This window comes from Pterocles gutturalis, unplaced genomic scaffold, assembly GCF_000699245.1.
Source record: "Pterocles gutturalis isolate BGI_N339 unplaced genomic scaffold, ASM69924v1 scaffold49292, whole genome shotgun sequence".
NCBI lineage: Eukaryota > Metazoa > Chordata > Aves > Pterocliformes > Pteroclidae > Pterocles > Pterocles gutturalis.
In genome coordinates, this window is record NW_010117389.1 from 1 (window position 1) to 22,084 (window position 22,084).

Below are 22,084 nucleotides of genomic sequence, written 5' to 3' on the forward strand. Positions count from 1 at the left end.
TGTGCGGGGGCCCCGCCGGTTACTTCCTCCTGCTGCGGGCGCCGACACCCCCTCCGGGGAAGGGCTGAGGGAGTTCCGCCCGGAGAAACGCCTTGGCTGGAAACGGGCTCGTCCGTAGGGAGTGCAGGCCAAGTAGGCTGCCAAGGAGGAAAGTCGGTGCTCGGGTTTTATGGTAGATGTGCTGTATTTTTTCTTTCTCTCTCTTCCGCTCGGTAATTCAGCCTTTGAGAACAAACCATGGCAACAAACAGGCGTTGGAAGAGAGCTACAGCTATTTTTGAAGTTTAACGATTAAGTGTCATAACGAAAAGATGCCAGTGTTTGCGCTATTGCAGTCTAAACAGTGATGCTAAAGAACAATATGTAGGAAAGTTTGCTGAATAGTACGTGTAAGTTAAGTTTACGTGATCTTTTCAATTTTTGTTGCTATTGTCTTTGCCAAAGAATGCAGTGAATATTCACATTACACATTTTAGATTAAGAATAGCTTTCTTGAATACATTATTTGTTGAAAGTTTGTTCGCTTTACAGTATAAATGCCTCAGAGAGATAAAAAAAAAAGCAAATGCGGTACACTCACATAGGAAAAAATGTGCTTTTGCGTTGTGAGGAGCAGGCTGCAGGCGTAGGGTGCCCAGCCAAGCAGGCTGTGAGCTCGGGTGAGGCAGACGAGCTGGTGGGATGTGCGGGATGAGGCAGTGGCAGCTGCGGGCTCAGCTGTAACCTGAGCGTTTGCTGCAGTGAGCATGGTGCTGGATGTCACAGCCTGCAAGCGCCCAGGCTGCAGCAGCAGCTCCTGGAGCCCTGGCCAGTGCCAGGGAACTGCCTTCTCACATGGTGGGGATGGCTTACCACGTCTCCAGCTGTTTAATTGCGTTAGGCAGAGATAAAAATTCACTATGTGCTTGCTCAGTACTGCTTCCTCGGGAAAGCAGGACCTATGGTTGCCATGGGGTTTTTAAAATGATAAATAGATGAGTTGTGTAGTTGTGTTGCTGGGCGTTAGAAAAAGCAGTCCGTGAGTGATGTCCTGTATTTGCGAGTATTTGGTGAATGCCATTGAATACTTTTGAGATGTTTTTGCTGTGAATTGATGGTATTTAATATTTTCTAAAACTTTATTTGATTTCTGAAAGGTCCATACCCATTTTTTCTCCTTGGTCTCAGAGCTGTGCCAGGTGCCTTTTGTAGGCAGGTTATTTCTTGCATGAAGTGGGGTAAAATCATGGGGGGGAGGTGGGGGTGGCGGGGTGTGTGCAGAGTAAAAAATGTGTTTTGTTCAGTTTTGGGGAACGTAGCAAAGCAGTTAAAGTATGTGTATGTGTTCATAGAGCTCACTTTGCCCAAGCGGGGAAATATGGTGGAGAAAGTTTGGGATTTTTTTCATGCAGCCGCTTAGAAGAGTGCTGAAGTCAGACGCTTAAAATTGAGTGCTTGAGTCCTGTGCTTAATTGTGGTCTTCAGGGAGTTGGGTTAATGTAGATTGTAAAAGGAAGCTTTATGCGAGTTTGAAAGGGAGAATTTTGTTTGAAGAGGTTCAGTTTTTCCTGGTTTCAGCCAGTATGCCTGATTCTCCCTGGACTTGTCCTCCACTTTGGGGAATGGAATATGGGAGTGCCTTCTTAAAGTCTTCAAGGAGCTTGTTGGACCTTCTTACATCTACTTTCGTGTTGTTACATGCCTCACCTGCTTACCTCTAGTATCTGACTCTTGCCTGCTCTGCTCTTCGTCTGTTTTTCCTTGTGCATATGCGGTGTGTGGTGTGAAGTTTGGTCATGTCTTCAGTCTGAAGATTTTTCAAATCCCTAAATTGTCCCGGTTTGGATATCTTCTTGGTGGCCTGCCTGTCTCCTGGAGCTGATGGAGTCTGGACTTTCCCAGGAAGACCTGCTTTTTTTAAAGGGTGGGGTTTTGTTGATCTTTGATAGTGGGAATGTTTTCTAATAGTGTCTGAAAAAAATTTCAAGTTGTGTGCAGCTGAGCAGCCATCCGCCTATGAGGAGGTGTGTGACATGGTGTAGCATTGCTGTATTTATTTACATATTTTTCCTCTGTGCTTGTGGGATAGCCTGCATCCTCCTCATGTGTGTTTTGGGGGCGTTGGCCTGTCTAGAGCTTAGCTCTGTGAAAGCAAGTGAGAAGGCATTACGTTTCTCTTCTCAGAATAATCATGCTCATAGATCTATATTTGGAACTAGTTCTTTTAATACCAGCATTAAAATAAACTGGTGGCTCACACGTACCTTAATCTGCAGTGTTGTCTGAATCCTGACTGATAACTGCAAGCCACATTCCACAGGGTTTCATTTCAGCTAATGATGCGGTATGTGCTGTTGTTGTTTGTAATCGGAAATGTGTTTCTTAACCTGAACAGTAAAACAGAAAGTTAGAAAGGAACCAGTGTGGAAAAAGTAGAACAGTGTATGCGAAGACACAGGGGTGAATTAAGAACTGAAACCCTGCAACATTGACTTTTTGAAAGAAAAAGTTTGTCTGCTTGTGAGTTTATACACTCAACACTTTGCAATTCACCGTCTGAACTCCACCCTCTCTTAACTCGAACCATTAGCAATTCCAGATCCATTATAGAAAAGTTATGCAAGAGCAAAAGCCCTTTCTTAACTATTAAAGGTTAAATAATTATTTACTATTCAGGCTCTATAGTTAGTATATTATCGTGTTCTCCTGCCCCTCCATTTTTTTAATCTTGTTAACGGCGTTGTTGAGATGGCTGACTGGCTGATAGGTTTTTTTTCCCTTGCTTGCATGAGAAAGGATACCATCGGAAGGGAAACCTTAAATAAAATGGAAACAAGAATGCAGTACATAAAATCTGAGCATTTGTAGAGTTGGATATATTTATTAGAAAGTGTTGTGTATCTCCAGTGGAGTATTCTCTCATTTATGTAGTAAGTGCCAAAGCTGAAGCTCCAGGGAGACTTGGGTTATATTTAGCCTAATCGCAAGGCAACACCTTTGTGAAGTAGGTAATGAAGTCTGATAAAACCTTGAGTGCATCTCTTATGAGCTGCCTGCAGACTGACTGAGGGCGGGTCACTGGCAGTGCTGCTGCCCTGCTTAGGTGGCTTTAGTCAATTTATGAGATTGCTTTGTGCCTCAGTTTCCCCATCTGTAAATAGACAGCAGTGATCATGCCCTCCCCTTGTAAGTAATTGGGGTCTGTTGCTGTGGGCTGTTGTATTGTGAGCTAGTGATGCCCTGTTGCGGTAGCGACATCTTACAGATATTGGTATAGCATTTGCACAAGGCTCTTGGTTCTCTTGTCTTTTCTCCTGCATTTTAAATTTAGAATCAGTATGAAAGGGCTTTTTTCTTTTCCTGTTTTCCCTCATTACTATTTTTTTTTTTGTCCTGTAGAATAACTTTCCTCTATTTTTTTCTGTTCCTCCATGTTTTTTTCCCTTATATCCCGCACGTTCTTTCTGCTAGTCATTTCTTTTGTTCATCCGTGCCTTCCTCTTGCTGTTCCGGTCTGTCTTGAGAGCGGCATTTTCTCTCCCCTCCATCCGCTGGGATTTCCTTTTCACCTGACTTATCCCCTCTCAGTGCATCCCTGCTCAGTCACGCTCTCCTTGCGCTTCTGTTCCAGGAAACCCAGCCAGCAGGGAAGGGGACCGCCTGCTTGTCTCCTCTCAGGGGAAACCTGCTGAAGTCATGGCTCCCTTCTCCCTCGCCTACTGCATCTCGCTGTGCCTGGATGAGGCAGGGTGCTTTGGGCAAAGACTATGTGGGGGAATTGAGGAGCCTGTTATTCTCTGCTCTTTCTCCGTGCCTGGCTTTTGCTTCCTACCGTTGGCCCCTCACTGCTTCGCCAGCACGTGGGAGGAAGCAGGAAACCTCCTGGCCCTGCTGCAGAAGCCTTGGGACTGGGTGCTGTGAGCTGAAGCCGTTGTGCTGGAGCTGCCGGTTGCTGCAGGGAGGAGCGGCTGTGGGGGCGGCAGGCAGCAGAGTCAGAACAGATGCAGAGACAGGCAGGGAAATGAGATGGTTGACTTGAGGCAAGGTGAACTATTTCAGAACAGGAAGGGGGGGAGCATTTTCACGTCTGCAGTCAGTTTCCACTTCAGCGTCCTTAGTGTAATTACCACTGCGCTAGCTAGTCCTGCAGGCAGAGAGAGAGGATCTGCAGGCAGAGAGAGAGGATCTGCAGGCAGAGAGAGAGGATCTGCAGGCAGAGAGAGAGGATCTGCAGGCAGAGAGAGAGTATCTGCAGGCAGAGAGAGAGGATCTGCAGGCAGAGAGAGAGGATCTGCGTGCTAAGCTATATGTTTAAGATATAATCGTGCTCCTGTACTTTGAGCTTCCATGGTAAGCACTCTTGCTCAAGCACAGTGAGGGAAGGGAAGAGTGTATCGTGTAGTTCCCTTTTCTAGCTGGTTTTCCACCGACGACACAAAGGAAAAACGACAAAATGCAAAATCCTCCTTTTTTGTATGATTAGTAACTGCTATTCTCTTTTAATGTGTTTTGATGTAGGAATTATGTCAGTGTTTATATAGTCCTGGGGGTTTGATGTGCTGAGCTTTTTTTAGTTGTTTGATTTAATTTTCTTATTTTTTTCCAATAGACATTCAAGCCCTTGGTTGGAAAAAGTGTATACAATTCAATTACTGCAGTAGAATTCCTTGTGGACAAACAGCTGGATTTTATAACTGAAGATAGTGCCTTTCAGCCCTATCAGGTAAGAAATTTGGTTAGTGTATAAGTACTGTCCATTTAGCTTAGTTAAAATCAGTGTGTTTGTTACTTTTAAGTGCATTTTACAATCAAGTTCTGTGTTGCAGGAAGAATTTCCTGTGGATTATTGGCAGAGATTGTTACTCATTTTGTGAAAGATTGTATCAGATACTGCATCTGATTCTAGTGAATCTGGTCGTGTCAAGGAGTACTACACAACTAGTATTATTGAACCACCTTTAAGTAAAATACCTGACCCCTTTAAAGTTTAATCAGTACCATTAATTGTAGAGAAGATAAAAGATAACATCCATCCTTCTGAAGCTGGGCTTTAATTTTTAGGTCTTTGCACTACTACAGTGAAATCCAACTTAACAGTTTTTTTTAAGAACAAATAGCAGAAAAATGATAATTTTTTAAAAAGAAAAAACACTTCATCTTCCTGTTGTTTCTAAGCCTGCAGAAATTTACAGTATCCATAATTTTAACACCTTCATTAATTAGAAATACAATAAAATGTGTCTGTTTAAAGAAAAAGAGAAACAATTATTTCTCCCTTTAGAAGGTCTAAAAATCTCTCCTACAACAGATAGGAAAACATTTGATACTTCAACTGATGCTGAACTGATGGCAATTAGAATAGCCATGAATTCTTTCGTACGGCTGGGATGGTACACTGCGGTGATACAGAAATAGTACTTTGAGACTTGGAATAACAGATGGCCCTGAATAAATGCTATGTAATTTTGTCCTGACACCCCTTCTTCCCCTCCTCCTTCACCAAGACTTTTTTCCCGGATACCAAATATAGAGCTAGAAAAAGAGAAGTGACAAAGAGAGAATCCTGAGCAAAGGAGAGGGAGGTTCAGTTCATGGAACAGCTGATGCTTTCGTATGTCTGTAGTGGGGAAGCCAAATGAGTTCAATGCTTCTTGTCAGGGTGAGGTTATGTGTTATGACTTGAGCTGCTCAAACAGCTTGGCTCTACCACAAAGGACAATTCCCATTATCAGACCCCATGCTTCAGCCTTCTAAACTAGAAGGCTTCAACCTTCTAAACCAGCACAACCTTGATTTTTCAAAAATGGGAGAGAGGGAGTGGGGGGAAAAGCCTGATGTTAGTGAGCTGATCTGGATTAGCCCAGGGTGCAGCGAGTGCTGTGGCTTCTTCTCGGGAGCGGGTCAGGATGATGCAACATGGGAGTGGGATATCTTCCTCTGGCAGCAGCGACCTCTTAAATGAGCTGAGTCATTAATACACACTCGTAAATTCACCCTCAGAGTCCAGTCACAATCTTCCAGATTCATTTTACAAAGCGAGTACTTGTGCTAGCATCTGTCCTTTGCCTGAAATATGTCAAGATCATGTCTCTGATGACGTTCATTCCAGTAACAGTAATCAATTTCCTTTTGGCAATGGATCGTTTCTCACAAGATGAGCTGAGCAAAACAAATTGAATATATGAGAAGGACTAACTTTTGCAGAATAGTCTCATTGCCAAGCCTGGCTGACAGTAGCATAGCAGTGCTATATATGTTGTAGGTCCTTCACTTCAAGGAGTATTTCCTGATACATAGAATATTTGGCATAGGAGCACTTTGGAAACATACATAGAAATTGAAGGCATCGTTTTTGAAAATGCGTCATGTGAATAGCTGGCTTTATATCTTGGTAGATAATACTGTAATTAATGGCATTAGCAACTTCAGTTTTAAAAGAGATACTTGCCAAAAGCAGATACAAAGCAGTAGCTTGTGAAAAATAGTTCCAGGTATAAGCTTAGTCTCCCTAACTCTTGACCTCCATTTTTGACACAGAGAGGGCAGCTCTCTGAGAGGTCAGGTTGTTTCCCCCTCTCATGGAGCAAACAGCTACATATTAAAGCCTGAGATAGAGGCTGCTGATCCGTATCACTCTTAAGTAGTTTGGTGACAAGGGATACCTAAATTGTCTATTTGTTTCAATGGTACAAGAAGGTTGCTGATGGAGATTCCTGTTTAAGGACTAAAGCATCCAGAGTTTGCATCATAACTGACTATTGCTCAGATATCAAATACGTACAAGAAAATTGAGCTCACTGATGAATAGTGCAAAGATTTCTTCTTTTGAATGAGCATAAGAAGTTTTAGAAATTACTTTGAGGCATATCTCTTTGCAGGGCTAGTAATGTCTTATTGCTAAGATTAAGAAGTTAGTTGTACAGATAAGAACTTTACTGAATGATAATGCCTTTAGGAGAATGACACAATTTTTAAAAATATGCTGACCTATGTATCAGCATTAGACAGAAATACTAACTTGATCATCATGAGACTTTTTTCTCTTAAAAGATACTTGGAGTGGGAGGGTTGTCTCCACCCATTTTCCTTGTTATTCTTTGTTAATGCTGGAAATTACATTCCTAGCCTTCAGTCACTTAATGTAAAGTAGTTTGTACTTGTACCTTTTTTTCTGGAAGGCCTTCTTTTTCTTTGCCATGAAAACAGGTGAACTTCCTGTGAAAATCTGCTTTTCTAAAAAGAAGAAAAAAAAATGGCCTTTTTGCTTCCTTGTTTGGTCTAGAATACTGCTAGCCTGCTTTTGAGCAGAAGACAGAACTGAGGAACCATTCTTTGCAGAGATGAGTTAACTCTGAGTCTTTCTAAATGGGTTTAGTTTTTGGTTTAAGCTCTCATGGCTGCACATTTTCAATATGAAGTCCTTGGAGACCATGGGGATCTAAACACTTTTTTATTGTATTTTGCTGTTAGTGCCTAAAATTCCAGTACCTTTCTGCCAAAACAAACAAAGTTTGGATCTGTGTGGGAAGACTCCATTTCACTTCAGATACAATTCTTAACTATTGAGTAATTTTTCCCATCGTTGCATGTACTCAGAATAATAGGAATGGGCAGCAGACGAGCATTCGGTATAAATTCTGCTCAGATCAGTTCTGATCAAAAACACAGTGCTGTTTAACAGAACTGTTGGGCTAAAGGGCTTCGTGAATAAGGTGGTGCTGTCCAGTTTGAAGGTGACAACTGCTCAAGGCAAAGAAAACAGCACACTTGGCATCCTTTTAGTCTTGGCAGGAAAAGCAAAGTTTGAGTAGGCAAGGAACTAAATTACTGTTGTTACCAGAAGTGGTACTTCCTCTTTACAGGAGTAAAGAAACTTTGGCAGAACTCGATGGGGAATTGTGAACCGTGGATTCCCATGCCATGTCTGCTCTTGGCATAAATAAATATGTTTCAATTGTTAAGAGATTCAACAGCTTTCATAAGAGCTAGATGAATATTGTTATTAAAAGTAGCATATGCAGCTGCGCTATACTGGCCTTTTTCCATTTTTTCATATCTTCATAAGGTTTTCTATAGCAAGTATTAACACTTGTCAGTGGATTTGTTCTTTACAGCTAAACATGCTGTGTGATTTTTCTTTCCCTTTACATGTGTACTGCTTTGAATTCTACTCTGTAAAAATTCCTTGGAACTTGTGTGTGACTGAGAATGACTCATTCATTAATCTGGGATGGTCAGACCGTTTAGTCATGTAGTTCTTTTTATGGTGGTGACAAGGGGATCTTGAGGAAAAAGCAGATATGAACATCTGCTGTGGTACTTTGCCTAGCAATGAAATAAAAATCATGTTCCTTTGCAGGAAGGAACAACATGCATTTTCTATGGCACACTAGTGTCTGCAGGAAATGCAGTTTTGAAATGTGATGTGTAAGTCAGGTCTGCAATATTTTTGTACTTTGCATTCACAATACAGCATGTCTAATTTGTGATTAAGTAAAAATTGACAAATGTGATGGCTTTTATAGTGGTTCTCACTATGGATTGAAAATTAACATAATTTCAAATATGGCTGTTATTAAAATGTTTTAAGCAAAAATACAGTGAGCCTACTTACAGACAAATAAGTGTGATCTAAATTAAATAATTAGAACTGAAATGGTTTTCTGTAATGAGAAGTTACTTGTACTACTCTGTGACAGTATGTGTATTTGTTATGATCATGTATTAAGTTGTGCAGCATCAAAACTGATCATGCCTTAATTTGTTTAAGCATTGTAGTGTACTTGAAGGACTATAGATGGGGATGTGAAGCATTAAAGCTAAGCATATGGTATGTGTGACCTCATCAGTGTGGTGTTTTTGTCTGGGTGGTGTTTGGCAGTACCCATCACGAGCACTGTTGGGCTGAAGTGTGTGATTCTGCTATTACTGGCTGAAGCAGCTGGAGTGAACTGCATTATACGTTGGACAAGGAAATAAAGAAAAACAAAAAGTGTTTTATATCTTGTTTTTCTATAATAAAAGACACTTATGGAATGACTCGGAAAGGCTCTGCCTTGCCCAAGCAGTCAGTGCATTTCAGCTGTGTCTCTGGCTTGGGCAGAGCACACATTTTGTGTGTGTGAAAGTAGGTACCTAAAGTATTTGTGAGCACACATCACTGGAACAAATGTGCACAGCTCAGCCAGGGCAAAGGATTCAAATTAAGTTCCTTCACAATCATTAAGCTTCCTGCAAAGAGGATATTTTACCACTCAAGGAAGGAAGTGGAAGGGTGTGCACACCAGTGCATATTGGGTTTAAAAAAACCCAAACAACTAAACACACTGCTAAGAATGAATCAAGAACACACTTCAGTTCTTTTCTGTGGTTAAGTCTCTCTTGGATCCACCTAACTTATTCACGTTCCCCTTCAGAACAACTTTTTCTTGTCTCTCTCTTTTTTTAGACAAGCCTGGTTGCCTTAGTGTTTAAAAATGGTAAGGTCTGCTGTCTACCTCTGTGCTGAAGATTACAGATGTGAAGATAGGGCACTGAGAAATCCCCTGTGGGAGATGTTAAATGCACAGTGATAGGAACATGTACTTTGTTCTTTTTCTAAATGTGCATTGCACGTCTCGGAGCTGACAGGTCAAATGTCTAACACGTGTTAAAGGTTGTTAAAGTAATAATGATAAACTTTGCCACTAATCATGAAATAGGTACCTTGGATTCAGGATCTAATATTGTACTAATCTTACTTGATCTATTACAAATTCAAGTTCTATATGCTATGAAGAAAGGCTTGAGGAAAGGTCATTGTGCAACTGTGATACTTCCTTTTCTGTTTATTATGGCCAGACACTGGGTATTTCAGGCCTGGATGCTTTTGGGTTTTGTGACTCGTTTGCTCATAAGAGTAAGTTAATCATGCACCAAGGGTTGAGTAGTAATAACATGTATACATTAAAAAAAAAATCTTTAAACATCTTGAAACAGGGACAAATAATATTTTACTGTATGTTTTTTTAAGCACCCCATAATCATACAGTGGCACTTGGCTTTCAGACTTTTCTTAGTTTAAACTTCAGGTTTAAAAATAGCTACTGCAGCTGAAAATTGCTTTTCCCATAAACTTGTACCTCCACTGACCAGGCGGGCAGGAGCTTTTGGGTTGGTCCCACTCTTTGAGGTTACCCAAAGGAGCTCTGGAACTGCTGGTGCTGGCCAGCCTGCTGGCTGTGGCCATCATGTGCTTGCCTACCACTTTTGTTTCCTCCACGGGCGACAGAGGCACACACAACTTTCTGTCTCTTTAACTCCTCTCAGCATTGTCTTTAAGAGCTGTCTCTATTCTTTCCCATGTCTCTGGTGTCTGGACCACCCATAAGCAGTCCAGCTGGCTTCTCTGGCAGTGCCGTAAAGAACGATGGTCTAAACAGCTTGTTACTGACACATCTATGTTTAAGTGTATGTTTCCAGCGTGAGAGGAAGCAAAAGGCCTGTGTCCAGCTAGAAGTGGGTCAGATGACTCATACCAGCCCTTGCTCCGTGTTACACGTGTGGGACAGAAGAATTTCATAGCAGTGCTCACAAGGAGAGAGGAATGAGGGAGGAGGAGTTGGCACCCTCCCTTTGTAGAGTCAGAGGGAGCTGTACATCATCTCTCTTAAGCCTGTATTTGTGCCTCCCTTTGAAAAAGAGCTGCCTTCTTTCTCAAAATAGGTGGAATAAAATTGTACCTTTCTGTTTTACCTTGATTTCTTAAGAAATTAGGTCCTTAGTAACTTTTTTATCTCTCTCAGAGAGGTTTGATGCAGGAGTGGAGTTCTTCCAGATCTGATGAGCCTTAGGGAAACCAGCAGCATGGAGGGGAGGCCATTAGCCGGCAGGCGGGTGGCATAGCTGCCACAAATAGTGTGGCTCCTCCAGGTAGTAGGAGGGAGTTCAGGTGGAGCTGCTGAAAGCCGTGGGAAGGTACATGAGGAGAAAGGGAAAAGCATTGTGAGGTCCCTGGGGTAAGCTGAGGTTGCTACAGCAGAAATTTATTGAAATAAATAATTTAAAAGTTAGGAATTCAAAAAAGGATAGAACAAAACTTGTTTCTTCTTTGAAGGTGAAGATCAAATCTTTTCACTGAAGTATCTTAGTACTTCTGAAAACCAGTCTTGGGATTACTGAATTTACAAACCCATCCAGTGTTTCTGGGTAAGGAACTTCCTGTGTTTGATCACAAATGATTACTTTTTTTCACTAGTAAAAGTCCCTGGAAAATACTGCTTGGTATTAAGAGAAAGGTACCTAATTCTCAGTTCTGTGTCCTTAAAGTTTCCAGTCTTCACACTTGATTTATTAAAAATGAAAGTTTAAAGTATATTTTTGATGTGATATTATTGTCCAACACTATTTGCATAATCCAAACAAAGTCAGCTGCTATAGAGAATTCTGTTTAACTTCTTTATAACCAGATGGTGCTTTTCCAGTATGTTCCCACTTTCCCAGATTGTTGCTGTATGTTGGGATTGGGAATTGTTGGTGCTTTGGGGAACTCGGAAGTGTGAACGAGGGTAAAAATCTTGCAGTCATTACATGGGAGTGCTTACCCAGGGAGGGGAAAGAGGATGCCTTCCTGCATTTCAGGTGGGGGGGAAACTGAGTTTCATTTAAATGTGTTCTTACCAGAATTAAGCGTTAACTTGATGTGTTAAACACAGTAGCTGATTTGATGGAGTGCTCGTGGTTTTTCTTGCTTTCATTCCTTCCGGTGATACAACATTGCTTTGTTCAGGGCTGCTGCTCCATAACTTTTGCTTATGAAATGTGTTATTGAAATTACACCTCATGGAAGTACCAATTTATAGTCAAGGGCTAGTGCTTCATGAGAACTGCTCCACAGCCTTCAGCAAGCTGCAGTTCATAGAGGCTGAGAGCTCCAGGAGTTCCAGGTGTGTATATGGAACTCCTTTTACGGGCCAGGCATCTGGGGAGAAACTCAAGCAATTTTGTACAAACATTTTTAAGTTTTTTTTTTATTTTTTGTTAAAACTGAGTGTGAATACCATTATTTTCTTAGGCATTGGAATAATCTTACTAATAAAACAAAAAGTGCAGCATTCGTTTTGATGTAGAGGGCTTGGTGTGCAGTGCATTTCCTGATCAAACTTAATTTTTTGACAGTATACTACATAATTAAATACAGTCCTAAAGATTTTTTTTTACTAGCAGTGTTTATAAATACGGATCCCCCTCTTCAATCTAGCAAACATTTCCTGTCTTTTGAATGGAATTAAAATTTACTATTCCTGTTTTTTTTCTCCTGCATCCCCCTCTTCTTGTGTGTGTCTGCCAGCATTACTCGGAGTAGTATGCAGTATGCTTTTGCTGAGCAAGTGGATTTGAAACACAGTAATTTCTTTGTATCTCACAAATTATTCTGTATTTTATTATTTTAGTAGTGAATTTTAAGCATATAGTTGAGCATTTTTAGTCAGTGTGAATGTTTTCTTCCCTTTTGCTATCTTCTTTTCACTGCTTCACGCCACTTCTGTATAAAAGAGAAAATAGGGTTAAAGCAGTTTTTTGGGATGCCTAACACTTGGTGACTAAAGTATGGTGCTTGACAGGCTGTTTTTTTCTCTCCCCCCCCCCCTCCCCCCAAGTGGTGGTGTTCAGTCTTGAATTATGGTTTTAATAGGAAGTTTTTGGTTCTGCTTTGGTTCTGATTTAGTGACGGAAAAATATTGTGAAATGGTCAAGCGTTGTATCAATTTTAAACATGGAATGACTTTCCTAAGTTTACCCTAAGGAGTTTATTGCAGCAACAACTGAAACATCCCTGTTTTCTGATTAGCAATTTAATCTTTCCTCTTTACAAGACCATTATTCATCTGTTCTATAAAAGGCACAGCCGCTGCTTTCTCCAGAGTTGTAGAGAGCTGTAGTGTTAATCCAAATATGATATATATTCCAGCTGGTCAGACTTCCGTTATTTATAGGGAAAATTCCTAAAATGGCTTCATCAGGTCAGAACAGAGCTCTTAGCAGGAAAAAAAAGCACACGATGGTGTCTGCATTGCTTCTGATACCGTCTTGGAGCAGAGGCAGCATTTCCACATTTGCACAGTGATGGGCTAACTGTTGTATGCTCAGCCAGATGGTTAGAGAGTCTCTGCGCTCTATCCCTAAGATGAGAGAAGTTTGTTTTTCTGAATGAAATTCTGCAAGAAAATGTGCAAATTGTTTTCCCAACCCAGATGTGCTTCTGTGCAGTGCTGCCTTAATTCCTGTTAGAAATCAACTTTGAAATGTTCTGTGCAAACACAGTGATAATTGTTTGAAATCTGAGAGAAATGTGTTTTATTCTAAACTATTTTCATATTATCGGCATGTTGGCCAGCACTGCTGTGTAGCACTGTTCTAAGAAATGTTTTCAAACAAACCCCAGAAAACCACTTGAGAATAAAACATTACTAGTAATTAAATGGACCAAACTCCACAGAAGCTGGCTTTCAAGAACATTTCAAAGATACCTGATGTATTCTTTCCTCTTGACAAAAAAAAAGGGTGAAGATGTTTTTATTGTTGGGAAGGATTTGTATTCTGCCCATAATCCTCAAGAGTTACAGGGGGAAAGGAGCTGGAAAGTTGCATGTTCCCAGAGCTCCTGGAGAGTTCAGGTTTGGATTCAAATAGTATTGAGGACATTTGCAGAAGAGAGTGGGTAGTTCTGTGACTGCTACTAATCCAAGTTGGTGGTAGGTCAAATTACAGACCAAAGGGTTATTCACAAGAGCAAAATACGCTGCATGTTTCTTGGAGTTGGTGTTGATTCTGGGAGCTGTTGCCTGTCTGCCACATATTGGATAGTGTTTTACAGTTTTCTTCTGCAGATCTGACTTGAAGAGACCTTTGCTCTTTAATACAGTAAACTCTCAGTTATCAGTGGTCTCGTCAAAGAGTACTGTGTTGCTGAGTAATGCAACTGATAAAAGATGTGATGGAGGTAACTGCTGTGAGATAAGGGATGAACTGTCGGGTCTGTCATGATCTGTGGTGATGGGATACAGCTTTCCAGTGCCGCCAGTTCAAGTTGCCACGAGTGAACTTATGCTGTCCCTGATGCAGGGCAGATGTGTCTTCTTAAAATTGTCAGTCTCTGAGCAAGAAACGATCTCTTGGCTTGATTTCTGGGGGCCTTAGGCTGCCTTTCTAGCAGTCCACTAGTCCTGACAGCTGATCATCAACAGAATGTACTTCCTCTTTTGCTTAAAGACATCTCCAGCCGTACAGCTTGTCCTTCTGCTGATATCATCTGGGGAGTCATTAGATACCTCTTGAAAGCTTTTCACATTTTACAGGGTGCCTGGATCTCAGTTTAAATTTTAATATCAATATATAGAAGATTTTTCTTCAATCTATTCGTTTAGCTGCTCTCTTTATTAGCACCAGCTTCGCTCTGATAGTTGTTTGCTTCAGGGAAATGTCTGCACTTTGAGGTTTCTTTTCCTATAGCTGCATTGAGTTGCTTGGTAAGTGACTCAAAGGCTTGTTCCAATATCACCATGTGATTTAGGAGTAACTGGCTGAGTGGGGTAGGACCAGTACTCCCTCCCCATTTCTCGTAGGAGCAGATAAAACAAAATGCGAAATTATGGCATATTGCTGAGATGGTGGTGATAAATGTAGAGAGCCTGCAGTGAGGAAGGGGAAGGAAATGTGATTCAGTGTAAAACAAAACAAAAAATGCACAAATCTATAGCTGTGTCATCAAAATGAGGGAGAAATTGGACACAGAGCAGTGCTGTGTGTTTGACTTTTCATTTGTTTGTACACGGAGAAGAATGTAAGTAGTACAAATGGTCACCATAGCACTCTTAAGTGGAACCTGACAGCCCACCCGGGTTGTGGGTAGGAGCCACTTGTTTAAGGAAGGCTTTAGATCAGATGCTAAAAGATACATCTGTCTGTCCAGGAGATCTTGCTTTCTATCCCACTGGGTCACACCATGTAGTTTTCCTATTTTCTTCCTAATCTGTAAATCAGATCAGAACCCAGATTGGAATTACAGTGGCAGCACTTTGTCCCAGCTGCTCAAAGAGAGGGTGACATAACCCGTGAGCATAAGGGTCATCTATTTTTTTTAAATCTCTGTTTTCAAATACAAAACTATTATAGAAGCTTTGAGGTGGTTTTGCGGCAGTATCTGCCTGGCCCAGGTTTGGTTTTGCTTATCTGTTGGTGACTGCTTGCTTCCCTGCTGCATGCTTGTTCTGTATGCTGCTCTCTGTTCCCTTCTTTATTGCCATAGTAGCTTCTAATCTTCAGGTACAGGAATAACGAGCTGGCTTGTAAAAAACAAGTTTTCCAGCTTGCAAATTTCACCTGAGACATTGGTAGTCTTCTAGGACAGAAAAGTCAGATTTTTTTTCCAGTATATTTACTTTCCTAACTTAAATACATTCTCTATATCATCATCTTTTTTAGTAGGAATTTCCTGGTATTCTTAGGGGTGTGAGTTATTCTTCTGGAACTGAACTGATTGGTACAATCTTCAAGCCTGAAGCCATGACTTGGAGAAGTGTATGCAACCCTGCTCCCCTGATTTTCAAGCCTGATAAGTAAAATTCTAAAATGAGTGCTGGCTCTTTAATTATTGGACAGGTGAAATGAGGAAGGAAGTATGAGTGTGTGGAGAGCAAGTATTAGGCACAGGGAAGAGTGGGGAGCAAAAGAAAAATTGTTGATAGCTTCTCCTGAGAAATGTTAAGTTTACAGACAGTTGGGAGAATACTAGATTTTTAGTCCTCATCTTTTTTTTTTCATAGAGTTTTAACTTTGTACTTACAGAAACATAGTTGTTGCTGTTGTACACTGAAAATAACCACTAATCTTAAATGTTTGCAGTCTGAAATATCTATAAATGTTTTTCCTTTTCAGAATAATGCGTTCAGAGCCCCTTGTTGGGAAAGGGATTAGTTATCCCTGTTCTCTCGCCTGGCCTCTGCACGTAGGGAGAGCGTCAGGGGCTGTCCCTGCCTTTTCCCATACAGCATGCATATGTGTGAGCCAGGCTGACCTCAGCTCGACTTTGTTTCTGTTTTAGGGGTCAGGGTTGTGCCTTCAAGCTTGACTTAACTGGTTCAGATGTAGCCCAGCAGCTGCCGGGTTTGAATGAGGTAAATTGTGCCTATGTGCTCAGAACAGCAGAAAATAGGTCAAGTGTGGGTTGGGTTTACATAGAGAGCGCTAGCGTCACCTGGTAAGCCTAAGTCTCTTCTCTCTGCTTAAAGCTGTTTAAGGTAATGTGGGAAGTTACAATCTCCCCAGAAAACTTTCTAGCCTTCTGTAGCCTTGGTGTTTCTGGCTGGCGTTGCCCTTTATAGGAAGCCTGGAGCAGGGGGGAGGTTGCCCTAGTTGCAGGGACACGTGTCCGTTCAATGTTCCCCAGGAGCAGTCCCCTTTGAAAAGGCGTTTCTCTGCTGGTGTGTTTCTCTGCAGCCTTCACCACCTCTGACCTCCTGCCCACCAGCTGCATTGGCACGGCAGCTGGGGTACCCCCTCACTTGTCAGAAAGGAATAAAGAATATACTGTTTTACCAGTGGTTTGTGCGTGTGTACGTGTCTGTAAAGATGGGTGAAGCAACAGAAGATCTGTGTATTTTAGTCTCGGCTAAATTTGATGATTTCCATGTAGGGTTTTGGTGTGGTCTGTGTGGTCTTGGCAGTGCCTGTGCCTGCCTGGTGGTGCCCTCAGGGTGTCAGTTGCTGCCAGTTTCTCTGTGTTTTAGTTAGAGTCTCATCTTTTGCCACGGGAAGAAAAGTCTTGTAGCATGGCAGAGGGACGCTACCTATTTGAAGGTGATGTTCTTGTTAAGAACCCTGATATTCTGCCTGTCCAAATTTTATGTCACTGTTTTGTTTTGTGGGATTTTTTGCTGCCTCACTCTGATGTTAGGCAGGACAATATTAAGATAGCAGGTTTGTTAAGAAATTATAATGAGTGAAAGAGATTACAGATCAGTGATACAGTCAGATGTATCAGGTGACACAATCAGTGAAAGATAAAAGAGGAAGAAAAAAGAAAAGGCTAGTTATCAAGGAATGAAAATAAGGAGAGAATTGTACAGACCTTTCAAACAAGGGTTGAAAAGATGCTTGAATGTGGATGTGTTTGAGGCTGGGTGCAGGTAGGGCATTTAATTTTTTTTTAAATGGGAGAAAATAATGGAAAAGATAGCACTGAAGGACAGCTTTTTGCTGCTACTGCTCTCTGAAGACTGTTGTGGCAATTGGTAGGCAACTGTTGACTTACCTTGTTTCTTGTTTTTCAAACTGCAGTTGCCAAATTGAATTTCTATGCAGCTGAAGTTCCATGCAGTTTTGAAAGTGATTTGGTGCAAAAAGGCAAAAAAAGAAGGGGTAGTGGACTCATCTGGTAGAAACTTATTTCAAGAAACCCCCTCATGAAAAAAGAAGAAATCTGAAGTTTCAAGCTTTTGACACTTTGATCTCTGCATTTTTCATTTGCACTGTTGAAATTTAAATGGGCTCCCTCTACCATTAAACTACTAACAAAATGTTTATTTCGATGTGCAGTGCATACTGCATAGCAATCGTAAACAGGACTGTCAAGTTGGCTATGTACTAGTTTTCATTTAATTCGTGTCCTAAATTATTAGAAAACCTCTAAGCAGCCAGAGGAAGCTATAGTTAATTAAGCCACAGATGGTGAGGACTAATGTGGTGTTGACCTTTGCAAGGACTGCAAAATCTACTTAGTCTTCCTCTATAAAACACTAGCTGAAATTAGTTTCTGCTGATATTAAAAAGATGTCCTTGATGCGTTGAAGCTAAATGCAGAGACACCATGGCCAAGGAAGGTGCTTTCACAAATAAACTTTTGCAGGTTCTAATGCATGGCCTGTGTTGAAACTTGGTCTTCAGGGCTCCAGTTTAATCCTTTCCCGTGCCAAAAGCCTCTTTTTTCCAGGACTGGTTTTCCTGGAATGCATAGTCAGTTTTCCTCTTCTCCTTCACTGCAGCTGGAGAGTTGACAGCTGCCTGGAGTTTCTATACCCTCCTATAAGCAGCATGCAAGCTGTGTGATTGGGGGTAGTGGCGGCTACTTGACTCCACTTTTTTGTTGTTGTTTTGTGCTGTGTGGTTGCATCTCGATTTAATGAACTTGTTTCTGCCCCTCAAGTTTATGAAGAATGACTTGGGAGAAGTATATTGAAGTGCTGAGGAAACATCTTGCTTCAGTAGTGCAAGTCTTGTTGGAAAAGTAGAGAGCTGTGGAAATGTGCAAGGTGTTCCCACCACAGTTGTGCCCAGCTGCCCAAAACAGGAAAGGAGCTTGTGGTCATTTGAGCCTTTCAGAAGGCACTTTGAAGGGTCTTTGCATGGCAGGTTCAGCTCATCCAAGGGTGCCTCTCAGTATCTTGGACAATATTTTGTTTGTGCATGAGGTTTGAATAGGAGAATTCTGTATGTATTTGGATTTTGACTTGGTTTTCTGTGGGTACAGTCTTTGAAATTTGTTTGATTTATGGCTTAAAGGAATATAGAAGCATTATAAGTGATCTGCACTTGTTCACCTGTGCCTTTGAATCATTAAATCAAATCATGTTTGCCTGAATAAGCTCTCTGAAAAGGCTTCTCTGAATGAAGATTTCTACTTTCTGGTTAGTGTGTTACCTTAACCTGATGGTATGGTCTATAGTTTCCAATATGCTCTATCATTTTGCACCAGAAGAACAAATACACTCAGGAAAACACTGGATGACTTCACTACTTGGGAAAAATTAATTCTTTGCTCTTTTTGGGACAAGTTGAGTATGTCCGCAGCCGGTGAGAATTCTGACCTAGAGAGATGTGCAGCCAACTGTGCATAATTAAGCAGAAAGTCGACTCTACCAAAAGTGAATTCCTCTTTTGCTCTGGAAAGAAGGAAGAATAGCAGCAAAGATGTAAAAAATCTGACATATATTAGCAAGCTTCTGATAGTCACATTACTTCATGTGACTGTCTTCCAGAAGGGCAGGAAGGATTATCTTGACCGTATCTTTCTAGCCCATATGCTCTTTGTCTTCCCAGTGTTGCATATAGTCATTTGTGGAACAAAGGGCACATGAAGAGCTTCCTACAGTAGATTTAAAGAAGAAAATTGCAGTCCCATTTATTTGATTTGCATTCTGCTTTGCATTTCATAGGGATTTCAAATCAAGGTTAACATCCTCTTGGAAGAGGTGTTCCAGGACTTGTGGAAAAACTAGTCTAGGAGATGGTACCATACTTTTGTGAGTACTTCCAAATGAGAAAAAGTCTGGAAAATCCTACAGGGCATTTAATTCTTCTGTGCGTTAGTCATTCAATGTTGCTACTTCAGCCAAGAAGGAGGAGAAAACTGAAAGTCGTAATTGCCAAGGTTCAAATCTGTAGATGGAGTTGTTTCTTGAGCAGTATAAATACAGGGTAAAGAAGAAGACTGGGCACTGTGGAGTCATCTGCTTGTCTTCAGTGCTAAGACAGGGAAGAAGCTGCAAGTCATCAGCCTTGCTTCTTGCCCTGCATCTCTGTTCTTGACAGAGTTTGTGATGTGTGCTAAAACAACCTGCTTAAGGCCATCACCTTATAGTTTAACGCAGTATGCGTGGTTTTTAGATGTTCAGATTTAAGATCAATGGTGGAAAAAGGTCAGTCATGGCACACACATTTTTTCATACATACATGTGATGTGTACACGAAAGGACTGAATTTTTGAGATTTCAGGAACCTTTCTTTAGTATCTTCAGTTCAATTTCGCTTTGCTCTACTGATTTCCATTGACTGATGTCTATTATGTTCATGTCTAGAAGTGAAACGGGGTTTTTTTTGCAGTGATTGATGATACGTTAAACATGCATTTTGTTTGTATTTAGAAACACTGGGTTCCGTTTGATATCCTCCACATAATCTCAGTCATACCCTTGTGCAGTTCGTGTAATGGATCTTTGACCTCACTTCTGTCTTTTGTAGCTCATCTTTGAGATGAGCTCATCTTTTTCCAAGAGTGAGGAAAGAAGTACAAAGTGGACTTTGCAGTCTCCTTTTCTAGGTGTTCACACCAAGCATTCTCAAAGTTACTGATACGTCAGGCATTTGAATAGGAGATAGAATAAAAAAGGTTCAAATGTACTGTCAGTGGGATCACCTGTATCTTCAGTGTCAAGTTGAAAGAAGGCAAAGATAGGAAGGATATGAAATCTAAAAAAAGAAAAGCAGCAGTGGGTGTTGCCTTTAGAAACAAGTCAAAAGTGTCTCAAGATGACATACAGACTCAAAAACTTCTCATAAAGAACTCATCAAAATAGAATAACGTTAAGAGTAACAGGTCTGACTTCATGGTACGTACTCAAGGTGTATAGTCTTGAAACGAAGATACAAATTCTCTTGTATGGGACTGAAGGAATTATTCAAAATGTGGAAGATCTGCATATTAACTGCATTTTAAAGTCAGACAGATTTCCAGTATTGCAGCATCTCGTTGCTTAGGTCTAATGCTTGTGGATCTGAGAGGGGAAATTTTTGGTACAAGAGTCTTTTGCAGCTGCTGTGAAGAGGGTGAATGGGAAGGCAGAACAGATGAATGATTGTTACACAGCTATGGTTCCAGGGTGTGTTGGGTTCCCCTGGCAAATCATTCCCTCTTTCCAGTGGTGGTGTTGCTTCTGTATGTGCAATCAATGCAAAAACAGATTTGCCGAGGAAAGCAGAACAGCTAATACCCTTTTTAGGTTGCTTAAGGAGAGGAAGTGTTTTGATAGTCTGTCATTCTTGAATAAATTTTAGTGTTGACCCTCTCATGCCTTTGATGATGCAAGCCACATACTTGCCTGGTTTGTGTTCTAAACCTGGTGGTAGAGGTCCTGTTGATTTTCCCCTTCACTTTTGTTTTGTTCCACTTTATGTGTATTCAAATTATCATCTTGACCATTCCTTTTGGATCCAAGGCCATATCCTTTTCAAAAGCATAAGGAGAGAGAGTAATTTTCTCTAATAACCGAAGCATGGATGCATTCTCCGTAATGGAGCACAGCAAATCTTCAAGTGTTAGTAAGTGAATTTTGAATTTGAAATAGTGTGATGGGTTAGCCCTTGGCTGGGGGCCAAACCACACACCCACTCACGCAATTCCCCCCCCCCATAGGGGGGGATAAAGGGAAAAAAGGACTCGTGGGTTGAGATAAGAACAACTTAATAACTAAACTACAATAATATTGAAAATAATAGTATATACAAATGAGTGACACACAGTGATACTGTCGTCGTCATTCCCCCTCCCCCCCCATCTGATGACCAAGGCTCAGCCTGTTCCCGGCTAACGGTCCCAAAACCGCACTCACAGAATGGAGATAACAGTCTGAGCATCCCAGACCCAGAGCTGACCGGGGGGGGGGAAGGGGGAAGGCCTTGGGAGAGCGACGACCTGGAGCAAGATGACCCAGAGCAAAAGAGATCCGGAACCAAAAGGGACGATCTTCCGGAGGGTCCTCACCTGCATACTGGGCATGACGTGTATGTGATGGAATAGATTATTGGCCACTCTGGGTCTCAATCCTGAACCTAAGATCAAATCCTGGGCTAGTAACTGGGGCTGTGCTCCCTCCCAGCTTCTTCTGTTTGCAGACAGACAGAGAAGCTGAAAGACCTTGACAGCCACGTAAACATCACTTTTTATCAGCTTTCTTCTGAGCACAAATCCAAAACACAGCCTCTTGCTAGCTATTATGAAGAAAGTTAACTCTGTCTCAGTTTAACCCAGGACAAATAGACATCCTGTGATCAGTGGGTTAGCAGGAGTAATCTAATTCAGATGAATAGAGAGAAATTGCTCATGTCACTTGGCAGCAATGCCCGATTCCCAGAGTGTGGCTTGTATCTTTATGTTCTGTGGCTGGAGCTCTTCATAGAAAATTGTGAAACATCAAGGAACTTGCTGGAGATCAAGGAAAGCGATTACTTGATCTCAGCTGGAGTACTGATAAACATTTTACGTTTTGTATGTGGAGAAGCGCTCTGATTATTTTAGCTGTCTGAAGTTCTTTCAGCACAAATGAATGTTCCTGCAGCTCACAGATTTCTGAGG

At 41.3% G+C, this 22,084-nt stretch overlaps 1 protein-coding gene across 1 annotated transcript in view; it reads left to right on the forward strand.

Annotated features, from left to right (window-relative positions):
- Positions 1 to 3,610: 3,610 nt before the first annotated feature.
- Positions 3,611 to 22,084, forward strand: part of JMJD1C (jumonji domain containing 1C) — a gene marked incomplete at its 5' end in the record, with an annotated part of 33,364 nt that continues 14,890 nt past the window's right edge. The window contains 2 exons of the mRNA XM_010075768.1: positions 3,611 to 3,891; positions 4,589 to 4,702. Of these exons, the coding sequence (XP_010074070.1) occupies positions 3,611 to 3,891; positions 4,589 to 4,702 (395 nt within the window). The remainder of the gene's footprint in view (positions 3,892 to 4,588; positions 4,703 to 22,084) is intronic.